This window comes from Danio aesculapii, chromosome 10 (assembly GCF_903798145.1).
Source record: "Danio aesculapii chromosome 10, fDanAes4.1, whole genome shotgun sequence".
Taxonomy (NCBI): Eukaryota; Metazoa; Chordata; class Actinopteri; order Cypriniformes; family Danionidae; genus Danio; species Danio aesculapii.
The window spans coordinates 24,978,989-24,990,969 of record NC_079444.1 but is presented as its reverse complement, the minus strand read 5'-3'; the positions used below and the strand labels follow the sequence as shown (position 1 = coordinate 24,990,969).

Sequence of the window (11,981 nt, the reverse complement as noted above, 5' to 3'; positions counted from 1 at the left end):
TGTTGCCCGATCAAGAAAGAGGAGGAGGGAGACGGGAAGGATGGGGGGGTTTTCCAAAAACGAAGATAAGGAATGAAGTTTAGGCAGGATATTTATAGTAGTTTTAGAATGATCTGATAGGCTAGCTAATGATTAGCAATGAGGATCAGCTGTAGTCAATCATATCACGTGCTCCTCTCGAAACTAGTTTGTGAAACTTCACTTCAAGAGTTCACACTTGGATAATGCTCGACTATGATAGCAGGTTTGGCATGCTGTCCCGGGAGAGAACCCTGAGCTCGCAGATAGATGAGCCCAAGGTTCCCGCCTGGTCAATGAGCATTAGGAGGGATACAAGATCAGGAGTTTCTCGAGTGCCCCCCAAAATGCTACCTAACTTGGGACAGCAGCCGCGTTTTCGGAGAACGCCCCCCAAAGGCAAAAAGGGTGGTATATCCGGCTGCTGGATATAACGGTAGGAATGGAAGAAACAAGGAAAAATAGACATGTAAAATATATACACGTACATATAAGTATGCACATACATACATACATACATACATACATACATATGCACACACACATGCATACGGCATAAAACAGGTTAGTCTAGGGCCTGGGAGGGGTAGTGACGTGACTCGAGCTCGAAGTCACAGCTCGGGCGGTTGAGCTATTAAAGGCTGGCTCTAGCAGGAGTCGAGGAGAAGGGAGTGAGCGGTGAAGACTCCTGCTAGAGGGTGAGATTGAGGAGGCCAGCATAATGTATGACATGCGTCCAGATATATGGGTGTATGCGATCGCATATATACATCAATAGCGTATACATGCATATATATTTAGACTCTCATGCAAATGCGCACTTGCCTGCTGCATGCATATGCGAATGAATCTGGGCTAGAGAAGGGGCAGTGACGTGACTCGAAGCTCGAAGTCACAGCTCGGGCAATTGAGCTATCAAAGGCGGGTTTTAGCGGGAGTCGGTTGGTGGTGAAGACTCCCACTGGAGTGTGAGCTTAGGGGTGCCAGCATAATGTATGACATGTGCCTGAACACGTGAGTATAAGCGGACGCATATCTACATCATTCGCATGTGCATGCATTGATGTGCAAAAGGGTACGCGGACGCGTACTCATTGCTGCATGCATATACGAATGTAGCTGGGCCGGGAAAGGGGGCAGTGACGTGACTCGAGCACGAAGTCACAGCTCGGGCAATTGAGCTATCAAAGGCGGGTTCTAGCGGGAGTCGGTTGGCGGTGAAGACTCCCACTAGAGGGTTAGCTTAGGGGTGCCAGCATTTTTTTTTTATTTTATTTTTTATATAGTGTGTAACGTGTGTCCGAAACACGTGAGTGTAAACAGACGTACGTCCACGTCACTTGCATGTGCATGCATTGATGTGCAAAAGCGCACACAGATACGTACTCGTTTGCTGCATACACATGCGAATGTAGCTGGGCTGGGGGGGGGGGGGGGGGGGGGGGGGCAGTGACGTGACTCGAGCACGAAGTCACAGCTCGGGTAAGATGAGCTATCAAAGGCTGGCTCTTACGGCAGTCAGGGAGTAGGGGAGACTCCTGTGAGCACTGGGTGGCGGGGAAACTAAGGAGTTTGGATAGAAGGAAGCATAGTTGGAAGGAAAAAGGAGTATAGGCTATATTGCCCATTGCCATGCTTTATATAATTGAATGGTTTTATTGTTAATGTACGGTGAAACTGATGAATCCATGGTTAGGTAAGTGACATTATAAGTACACTGTCATTCCATTTGAAGAAGTACGCCTTGTGTCCTTATGTCCTCGGTAGTTCGTTCCTCCAAGTGTAAACTTGGCAAGTCTGAACTTTCAATGACGCAAGTCAGATTTTTGCGTACTTGGAAATGAGAAACAACCTTTATGTATTTACGTGATGAGTCACTATGGCGTATTACGATTGAACTTCTATGCTCATTGTGTTTTCCACTAGCTAATAAGCAACTTTCAGAAATTTATTTATTTATTTTATTTATTTATTAATTATAATTATAATTATCATTATTATTTATTTATTTATTTATTATTATATTCGCAGTCTTTTGGAGTCATTCATAGCAGTCGAGGGTGAGGGCTGGACCATCGCAAGTTTTGGTAGCTCATTGGATGGTGGCACTTCTTTCAGCTATTTGTTCAATGGAGTGTCAATCAAAAGTACCAAAGGTCGGCGGCCATTTTGTTGACCAAACTTCACTAGTGTTTATGTTTGGAAGGCTGTTTTAGTGAACGCACTCCAGCGACTAGTTTTGATGACATGGCTTTCCATGGATGTTTATCAAAGAATAAAGATGTTGTGGACTAATGTTTTACAGATTGCCTGGACCTTTGCAATCAAATTATAAGCTGTTGGAATGTTATGGATCTGCGGAAAGACGGGAGGCTTGAGAGGTGAGTTTCTATCATTAAAATCATTCTATACATGAGTTAGTTATTGTTTGCGAGGCTTGTCCTTTAAGTATGCTATATACGTTACCACAAGTGCACCGCTAGGATAGCAGTGAGAGTTTGGCTTTGTTGCCATGGTGTATATTGTCGGCGTCTTGGGAGTTTAGGCAGAGTACGTGGACGGTGATCGAGTTTTTGGATTAATCTTGCTGGAGAATAGGGTTGGATACCCGGCTGATGTGTTGTATGAGGCAGTTGAAGAGGAAGGTTTTTTAGGTTGTTGAAGTTATAGTTGGAGATATGTTTATTGTTGTTTCTTGAAGAAGAAGAAGTAGTGGTGGTGGTGGATGTAGTTGGCTGATGCGGAGCAGTTTTCCATTTCCAAAAACGAAGATAAGGAATGAAGTTTAGGCAGGATATTTATAGTAGTTTTAGAATGATCTGATAGGCTAGCTAATGATTAGCAATGAGAATCAGCTGTAGTCAATCATATCACATGCTCCTCTCGAAATTAGTTTGTGAAACTTCACTTAATTTCATTAGCCAGTGCATAAAGTAACATATTCCTAAAGCATATTTAATTGATATGGAACTTTTAATAAGATTTGTATGTTTATTATGAAATGAAAAGGTAGCCCAACTTTCACAGTATGAAGCTACGGTCACACTCGGCTTTGTGTGTGCGAAATTCTGTCGTGCGGCGCTGCAAAAAGGGGCGGGATTAAACAAGATGATTAGATATTTAAAAAGCCAGCGATTGCTCCATGTTTTAAATTTCTGTCCAGAGAGGTCATGTTTTGATCCTCTATTGGTCTCATGCAGTCAAGTGATGCGATTTCGCAGGTTAGAGTTCACCAAGCTTGAACTTTGCACCGCAGCAACCTGCGAAACTTAACGCATGACCCTGCGTTTCCGGTCTGACGTATTCGTGTGCGTATGAATGGAAGTCTATGGGAGGAAAAGTCAAGTGTGACTGCAGCTTTAAAGGTAACATAACATTAAGAGAAAGTCAATATACATACAGATTCTCCCTCATCAGAGAAATGGTAGAAAGTAGACAAAAGAAACGTGTGACTGGGAATGTGACTAACACAGTCCAGGTGTGACCGGGAATGTCTTATTTGTCCGCCTGTGATCGGATTGATGAAATCGCATCTTAATAAAGTTAGCAGGTATGAACATGTCAAAACAAACATTGCACTGCAAAGAGCAAAACTAGTTTAAACTTAGACCTTGGCAAATGACCAAGGATTAATTATGATAATCAACGGCTTGCTGTGCGTTAAAGGATTTTAAGACTTTTAAAGGATTTTAAAAGCCACACGATGCAGAGCAAAGTCCTTCCCCTCCATTTTAATGTACGACAAGCTGTTGACTATCCCACACACACATTTATACACACACACACACACATATATATATCACGCTTGAGAGCGTGAGCGGAGCTGAGCTTCGGGGTCTTGCATTTGTTCAGGAAGTAAATGTGTGTCCCTCTGGTCAGAAATCAAGATTATTATTTAATAAGCGATTCTCTTAGTCGTTAACACAATGAAAACAATGCTGTACATCAAATGTGATCTGTTGATAGCGAGCGTTTGTAGATGTAGTTGCTCACATTTTTAGCCTCAAATGGTAATGAGATGTCACATGACTTGAATTTCACACATTTAGACTTTCATTTCCTCTTAGTTCATTTAGTTGTTGGTGATAAAAGTGCATAACTGAAAGGCACACAAAGAACATTCAGCATTAGCCGTTTAAGTTTTTTAGCCTGTAAAAGATTGGAAATGTCTAATGATGTTTATGAGAATGTGTTCAGCTCCGAGTCTGGGGGAAGGAACAGTGAGCAAGCGGAGATGACGGTGGATATTTATGAGAGTGCAGACTGTGTGAGAGATCAAGACTTCAGGACAAACACACAACAACCACTTCAACAAACAGGTAATCACACATTTTGCCCATTTTATCATTTAGTATTTAGTTCATCCAGAGCTTTTATTCAAATGAAAATGTCAACAGTTTGCACATTAAATTATGTAACATCATGGTTCTTCATTAGAAAGTAATTCAGTAAACACAAGGATCTTCAAAGCTTCTCCAGTGTGTTTGGTGCTGCTGTGTTTTCTTCTGCTGACTGCCATCATAGTGCTGAGTGTCTACATCTATACAAACTACACACAAGAGAACAGAATTACCAGCCTCACAGAAGAGAGAGAGCAGCTAATAATCAACATAACCAACCTCACAGAAGAGAGAGAGCAGCTTATAATCAACATAACCAACCTCACAGAAGAGAGAGATCAACTATTAATCAGTATCGAAGCAGGGAATGATCAGAACCAAATCTTGACAAAAGAAAAGAATGAGTTATTATCTAAGAATGATGATCTGAAAATACAAAACGTGCAGTTACAGCAGGTGGAAAATGACCTGCAGGAGTGTCGTAATAAACTGGGTACTTCATCTTTGGTTACAACCTATTATTCATATACTGTATAGTGTAGTTTAGTGTGATATGAATAAATTACTTCTACTGTAATTTTGTTTACAGATGGATGGTTTAACTATCAGTCCAGTTTTTACTTCATTTCTTCTGAGAAGAAGAACTGGTCTGAGAGCAGAAGATACTGTAGCGACAGAGGAGCAGATCTGATCATCATAAATAACAGAGAAGAACAAGTGAGAGAAATAAAGTCTCCCTCTCTCTTTCCGTGTGTGTGTGTGTGTGTGCGCGCGCGTGTGTGTGTGTGTAATCTTATTAATTGTTTTTTAAGGATCATTTGCAGAAAATATCTGGTGGTGCTGAGTTCTGGATTGGTCTGACTGACATCGATGAAGAGAGCAGATGGGAATGGGTTGATGGCACCAACATGACCACTGGGTGAGAAATAACTGAACTGACTAATAAATGATTTAATCATATCATACAGAAAGCATAATGGAACATCTGATGCTGAACAGTACTTTCAGGTTCTGGAGGATTTTAGAGCCCAATGGAAGAAGAAAAGAGAACTGTGCTATATCTCGTTCATCGGGATGGGCTGATTTTCCATGTAATGGTTATTTTCAGTGGATCTGCGAGAAAAATGAAAAATGATTCATTAATCACAACAGGTTATAATTATACATATTTGTATCAGTTATATGTAATAACTAGATGTAGCAGAATTAAATTACTATTGAAACTAGTTCATCCCATAAACATTCATAACTATAGACTAGCTTTTCTTAATCAGATACTCCTATGTTACCCCTTTTACAAGACGAAGAAGAGAAGTCTTTGGTGTCTCCAGAATGTGTCTGTAAAGTTTCAGCTCAAAACACCCATCAGGTGGCTACATACAATATTAAACCCTGAGAACTGTTAGGAGATTCCTCAAGGCACGGCCACAAGAATCAGTCAGGCACTAAAAAAATAAACGTTCTAGTCTGAGAAGAAGATCAGCTAGGAAACAAGTTCTTCAACAGTCCCAGTCACTCATTCTGAGCCCCACTCTCTGCCCTCTACCTTACCTTCTCCACCAGAGCAGCTCAATCACATTCCACACAGAATGTCCAAGTTTTTAATGTGATGTATCGTGTGGCTTTATATTCATGTTTGGTGTCATTTTAAATGTCTCTGTGTGATTGGTAAAGTGGTCTTAATTTCATTGTAATATTTTACAACCTCCCTTATATCTGTTATTTTGGGTTTTGACTTTCATAAGATCTGTGCCAGATGCTCCACTCCAGGGAAAATTGTCTTCACATCAACTCAAGATCAGGCTAGGGTCTTTGTGAAGCTTTTATTGTAGTGAATTCATGGTGATTTGAGTATTTAAGGGAAAGGTGCAAAAGTGTGTGTGGTATCCTGTAGCCACGATACCCTGTTGCAATGTGTGAGTCTCTGAGCTCTGCATCAAGGCTTATATGCTGAAATGTACTTCTACACGGTCAGGTATTAATCTCTAACTCTTAAATGATGTTGTACAACCTGAATTGGCTTATTTTGTTTAATTGTGTGAATTTGAATGGAAAATCTTTGCCTGACAAATAAATGTAAAATTTTAGTTTAACTCTAATAACTCCTGAAATCATTTAAATCTAATAGATTGTTTAGGCGGATGTTTCCTCAGCCTACGACCAGGATTGCTCATACATTCAGGCTCAATAGATGGAGCATAGGCACAGCCTTAGAGACCTGTTGATTTCTGACAATTACTGACTTAGTATGATATGATCCAAATCAAACTTACTTTATGTATGAGCAAGGATGGGTGGTCTAATATTACTTAAAGGGCACATAGGTTACCCCTTTTTCCAGATTTAAGATAAGTCTTTTGTGTCCCGAGTATGTGTCTGTAAAGTTTCAGCTCAAAACAACCATCAGAGTATTTGTTATAGCTGTCTGAAGTGTCTGTATTATAGCCGGTAAAACCAGGTTGCTGTTTTTTTTGTACTGGGCCTTTAAGGCTAGTCCTCCCCGCCCACCGTTCCCACATGCCTGTCAGCAACATGCCTCAATCGCCGCCCTTGGCTGCCTCAGAAAGCAGATCTCACGTTGCGTTTGTGAGAAATACTACAGTAAGAACTTTACCAATCAGTATTTGATGCATTTTTTGTGAGTTGCAACCATGAGTCACACACAAACTCGTTACAAAGTTCACGCGCACACACAGCGAGGACATGCACACACACACACATACACACATAGCACAGACACACACCAATAGCGCAGACACCCACACACACACACACACACAGAGAGAGAGAAAGAGAGACAGCGCGCATGTTTAGCTTTGCACTCTGTTTGCACGCATATGTGACAGAATACAGGTTAATCTCCACTGCTGTATGGATATCTGTTATGTTAATGTACAAATTAAACCTGATTTAATGTCCACAAACCGGGATTGAAGCGTCCTCCTTTTATAATTGTTCTGACAAGCGGCTGTGCTAATGAAGTAAAGCTAAGCTAAATCGCTGTAATTCATTACACACGTGCACTGTTTTAAAACATGTTAAACTTGTAAAACTCACTCTTGATCACGTTTGATGATGATGATTGATGAACCTAGCGAACTGAACACACCTTTTATTCCCGGTTGCTTTTCGCACTTCTGGTCTTGTTTATATGATTATACACGTGACTACCGGGACATGTTAATACGCGCAGCTGTCAATCAATTCGGTGGGCTGGGGGACCGCACTCCTTTGTCAACTTGCGGTGGGTCTGAAAACCGCTCCAATCGGTCCACCATTTTTATGTTGTTAAATTTGAAAAAAAAAGGACTGGGTGTGTTTATATCCCCCCAATATGACTGTCTATTCACTATATCTACACACATGTCTGTGCAAACAGCTTGAAAAGTAGATTTTTCACCATAGGTGCCCTTTAAAGAAAATTAGTTTACAGTTATATCCTCTATCTAAGAACCAGAACTGGTGAGGATGTGTTCGTGAGCAGATGTAACTGGCCAGCATACTGACCCTGATTTTGGGTAAAGTAACCATTAACTAAAAATAAGGATTTATAAGGTTAATCGATCTAAATTAGACCAAATCACAATCTAGTAGGTAATCAGCTTGAATTGGATAAATCTAAATTTAAATTATTATAAACTGGAGTCAGATTAAATTCGGAGTTGGAAACAAATTCAATTAAATTTTAACAAATAAAAATATTTATTCTCACATGTGGTAAAAATGCTTACACACATTTAACCTTTACCTATGCTGTTAGTTCCGTCATTGGACTAATAGATGAACCCTTACAAGATTGGTTATAGCTTCCAGAATGTGTCCATTTTGTACTCGGAGCAATGTGTAGCTGTTTTTGTATCATGTGCCTTTAAGGCAAATGAGCTGGTTCTCCCTGCCCACCTTTCCCATGTGCGTGTCAGTTTTTACTATGTCAAGTCAGATAAACAGTACAGAGACAGACATGGATGAAGGAGATCCAGGATTCAATTTTTGAGTTTGAGTCAAATATAGCAAGTAAGTTTATTTGATGTATTTGAGGTGGAGTTCATTCCAGCAAACGATGCACTGATGCACACATAAATGCCATTACAGTTCACAGTACACACACACACACACGCACGTTTTTTGCACATCTACTTGAAGTTGGCTTCTATAGCCTCTATGTCTTTTCTTTATTACAAACATACTCTGCTTTGAATATTTTAAACTGGTAAAACTCATTCTTGAGGCGCAGCTGATCACAGACAGTTGGAACAGATCTTTTAATCCCAGTTTCATTGCAACTCCTGTTTTATGGACATGTGCATATACGTTACTATGGAGACATGTTAATGCACGGCTGTCAATCAATTAGAAAAACTGCACTGCTGTGTCACATTGTGGTGGGCCTCAAAATCAATGGGGTTTGTATTCTATCTTAGCGTCATAAAATTTAAAAATAAGTCTTTTTGTGTTTAAATTACTCCTTGTGGTAACATTACATGAAAAAAAAATATTTTGAGAAAAATTATTTATTTTTTAAATCTAATTTTACCCAGCGTGTAAGTTTTTGCTTTAAGGCAAATTGAATAAAAACTTTTGTCACATGATCTTGGACTTCACACTTCTGCCACACATAGAAGTTTTGTTGTAGGTCTTTTGTGTTAATAATATAGCTAACTAAATAGAGCTGTAAACATTAGTGAAATCTTATAGTGTCTGACTTTATTTATGGACTAAAGATATACGAGGCTATTTCCGAGAGCGTGAGCAGAGCTGAGCTTCGGGGACTTGCATTTGTTCAGGAAGTAAATGTGTAAGTGGTCAGAAATCATTGTTATTTTCTAATAAGTGATACTGTCGGTCATTATCAAAAAGGAAAAGATGCTGTACATTAAATGTGATCTGTTGATTCTTAGCCTCAGTAAAGCATCTAATGATAAAATGTCACATGACTTGAATTTCACACATTTAGACTCTCATTTCCTCTTTGTTTGTTTACTTGTTGGTGATAAACAAGCATAACTGTGAGGCACACAGAGAACACTCAGCGTTAGTAGTTTAGCGTTGTTAGACTGTAAAGGTGTAGAAATGTCTTATAATATCTACGAAGATGTGTTCAGGGCCGAGTCTGGAGGAAGGAACAGAGATATATTGGAAGTAACAGTGGCTATTTATGAGAGTGCAGACTGTGTGAAAGATCAAGACTTCAGGACAAACACACAACAACCACTTCAACAAACAGGTAATCGCATTCATTCGTCCATTTAATCATGTAGTATTTAGTTTATCCAGAGCTTTAATCCAAATAAAAATGACAAAGTTTGCAGTTGCACATTAAGACATACGACATATTGATTTTTTTCAGGAAGTGGTTCATTAAAGACAAACACCAGAGCAACTACAGTATGTTTGGTGCTGCTGTGTTTTCTTCTGCTGACTGCAGTCATAGTGCTAAGCGTCTACATCTATACAAACTACACACAAGAGACCAGAATTACTATCCTCACAGAAGAGAGAGAGCAGCTAATAATCAACATAACCAACCTCACAGAAGAGAGAGAGCAACTATTAATCAGTATCGAAGCAGGGAATGATCAGAACCAAATCTTGACAAAAGAAAAGAATGAGTTATTATCTAAGAATGATGATCTGATAATACAAAACGTGCAGTTACAGCAGGTGGAAAATGACCTGCAGGAGTGTCGTAATAAACTGGGTACTTCATCTTTGGTTAAAACCTATTATTCATATACTGTATAGTGTAGTTTAGTGTGATATGAATAAATTACTTCTACTGTAATTTTGTTTACAGATGGATGGTTTAACTATCAGTCCAGTTTTTACTTCATTTCTTCTGAGAAGAAGAACTGGTCTGAGAGCAGAAGATACTGTAGAGACAGAGGAGCAGATCTGATCATCATAAATAACAGAGAAGAACAAGTGAGAGAAATAAACTCTCCCTCTCTCTTTCTGTGTGTGTGTTTGTGTGTGTGTGTGTGTGTGTGTGCGCGTGTGTGCGCGTGTGTGCGCGTGTGTGTATGTGTGTGCGCGTGTGTGTATGTGTGTGTGTGTGTGTGCGCGTGCGCGTGTGTGTGTGTGTGTGTGTGTGTGTGTGTGTGTAATATTATATTATTAATTGTTTTTTAAGGATCATTTGCAGAAAATATCTGGTGGTGCTGAGTTCTGGATTGGTTTGACTGACATCAATGAAGAGAGCAGATGGGAATGGGTTAATGGCACCAACATGACCACTGGGTGAGAAATAACTGAACTGACTAATAAATGATTTTATCATATCATACAGAACGCAGAACTGAACATCTGATGCTGAACAGTATTTTCAGGTTCTGGAGGATTTTAGAGCCCAATGGAAGAAGAGAAGAGAACTGTGCTATATCTCGTTCATCGGGATGGGCCGATTTTCCATGTAATGGTTATTTTCAGTGGATCTGCGAGAAGAATGAAAAATGATTCATTAATCACAACAGGTTATAATTATACATATTTGTATCAGTTATATGTAATAACTAGATGTAGCAGAATTAAATTACTATTGAAACTAGTTCATCCCATAAACATTCATAACTATAGACTAGCTTTTCTTAATCAGATACTCCTATGTTACCCCTTTTACAAGACGAAGAAGAGAAGTCTTTGGTGTCTCCAGAATGTGTCTGTAAAGTTTCAGCTCAAAACACCCATCAGGTGGCTACATACAATATTAAACCCTGAGAACTGTTAGGAGATTCCTCAAGGCACGGCCACAAGAATCAGTCAGGCACTAAAAGAATAAACGTTCTAGTCTGAGAAGAAGATCAGCTAGGAAACAAGTTCTTCAACAGTCCCGGTCACTCATTCTGAGCCCCACTCTCTGCCCTCTACCTTACCTTCTCCACCAGAGCAGCTCAATCACATTCCACACAGAATGTCCAAGTTTTTAATGTGATGTATCGTGTGGCTTTATATTCATGTTTGGTGTCATTTTAAATGTCTCTGTTGAAGTGGTAAAGTGGTCTTAATTTCACTGTAATATTTTACAATTTCCTTAAAATCTGTTATTTTGGGTTTTGACTTTGATAAGATCTGTGCCAGATGCTCCACTCCAGGAAAAATTGTCTTCACATCAACTCGTGATCAGGCAAGGGTCTTTGTGAAGCTTTTATTGTAGTGAATTCATAGTGATTTGAGTATTTAAGGGAAAGGTGCAAAAATGTGTGTGGTATCCTGTAGACAGGATACCCCGTTGCAATGTGTGAGTCTCTGAGCTCTGCATCAAGGCTTATATGCTGAAATGTACTTCTACACGGTCAGGTATTAATCTCTAACTCTTAAATGATGTTGTACAACCTGAATTGGCTTATTTTGTTTAATTGTGTGAATTTGAATGGAAGATCTTTGCCTGACAAATAAATGTAAAATTCTTGTTTAACTCTAATAACTCCTGAAATCATTTAAATCTAATAGATTGTTTAGGTGGATGTTTCCTCAGCCTACGACCAGGATTGCTCATACATTCAGGCTCAATAGATGGAGCATAGGCACAGCCTTAGAGACCTGTTGATTTCTGACAATTACTGACTTATTATGATATGATCCAAATCAAACTTACTTTATGAATGCGCAAGGATGGGGTGGTCTAAT

General features: G+C 39.5%; 2 protein-coding genes across 2 annotated transcripts; both read left to right on the top strand.

Annotated features, from left to right (window-relative positions):
- Window positions 1–4,183: 4,183 nt before the first annotated feature.
- Window positions 4,184–5,472, top strand: LOC130236759 (CD209 antigen-like protein B). The gene is made up of 4 exons (XM_056467514.1): window positions 4,184–4,337; window positions 4,456–4,851; window positions 4,948–5,075; window positions 5,171–5,472. The coding sequence occupies exons 1-4, from the start codon at window positions 4,184–4,186 to the stop codon at window positions 5,279–5,281; spliced, it is 789 nt and encodes a 262-aa protein (XP_056323489.1). The 3' UTR covers window positions 5,282–5,472.
- Window positions 5,473–9,334: 3,862 nt separating this feature from the next.
- LOC130235727 (CD209 antigen-like protein C) lies at window positions 9,335–10,820 on the top strand. The gene is made up of 5 exons (XM_056466153.1): window positions 9,335–9,582; window positions 9,706–10,056; window positions 10,153–10,280; window positions 10,489–10,595; window positions 10,676–10,820. Exons 1-5 carry the CDS (start codon window positions 9,429–9,431, stop codon window positions 10,809–10,811), a joined length of 876 nt encoding a protein of 291 aa, XP_056322128.1. The 5' UTR covers window positions 9,335–9,428; the 3' UTR covers window positions 10,812–10,820.
- Window positions 10,821–11,981: the final 1,161 nt, after the last annotated feature.

Coding starts and splice junctions, on each gene's coding strand:
- LOC130236759 (XM_056467514.1), top strand. CDS start 4,184: ATGTCTAATGATGTTTATGAGAATGTGTTCAGCTCCGAGTCTGGGGGA. Junction 4,852..4,947: donor GGAGTGTCGTAATAAACTGG/GTACTTCATCTT, acceptor TTTTGTTTACAG/ATGGATGGTTTAACTATCAG. Junction 5,076..5,170: donor TAAATAACAGAGAAGAACAA/GTGAGAGAAATA, acceptor TTGTTTTTTAAG/GATCATTTGCAGAAAATATC.
- LOC130235727 (XM_056466153.1), top strand. CDS start 9,429: ATGTCTTATAATATCTACGAAGATGTGTTCAGGGCCGAGTCTGGAGGA. Junction 10,281..10,488: donor TAAATAACAGAGAAGAACAA/GTGAGAGAAATA, acceptor TTGTTTTTTAAG/GATCATTTGCAGAAAATATC. Junction 10,596..10,675: donor GGCACCAACATGACCACTGG/GTGAGAAATAAC, acceptor GATGCTGAACAG/TATTTTCAGGTTCTGGAGGA.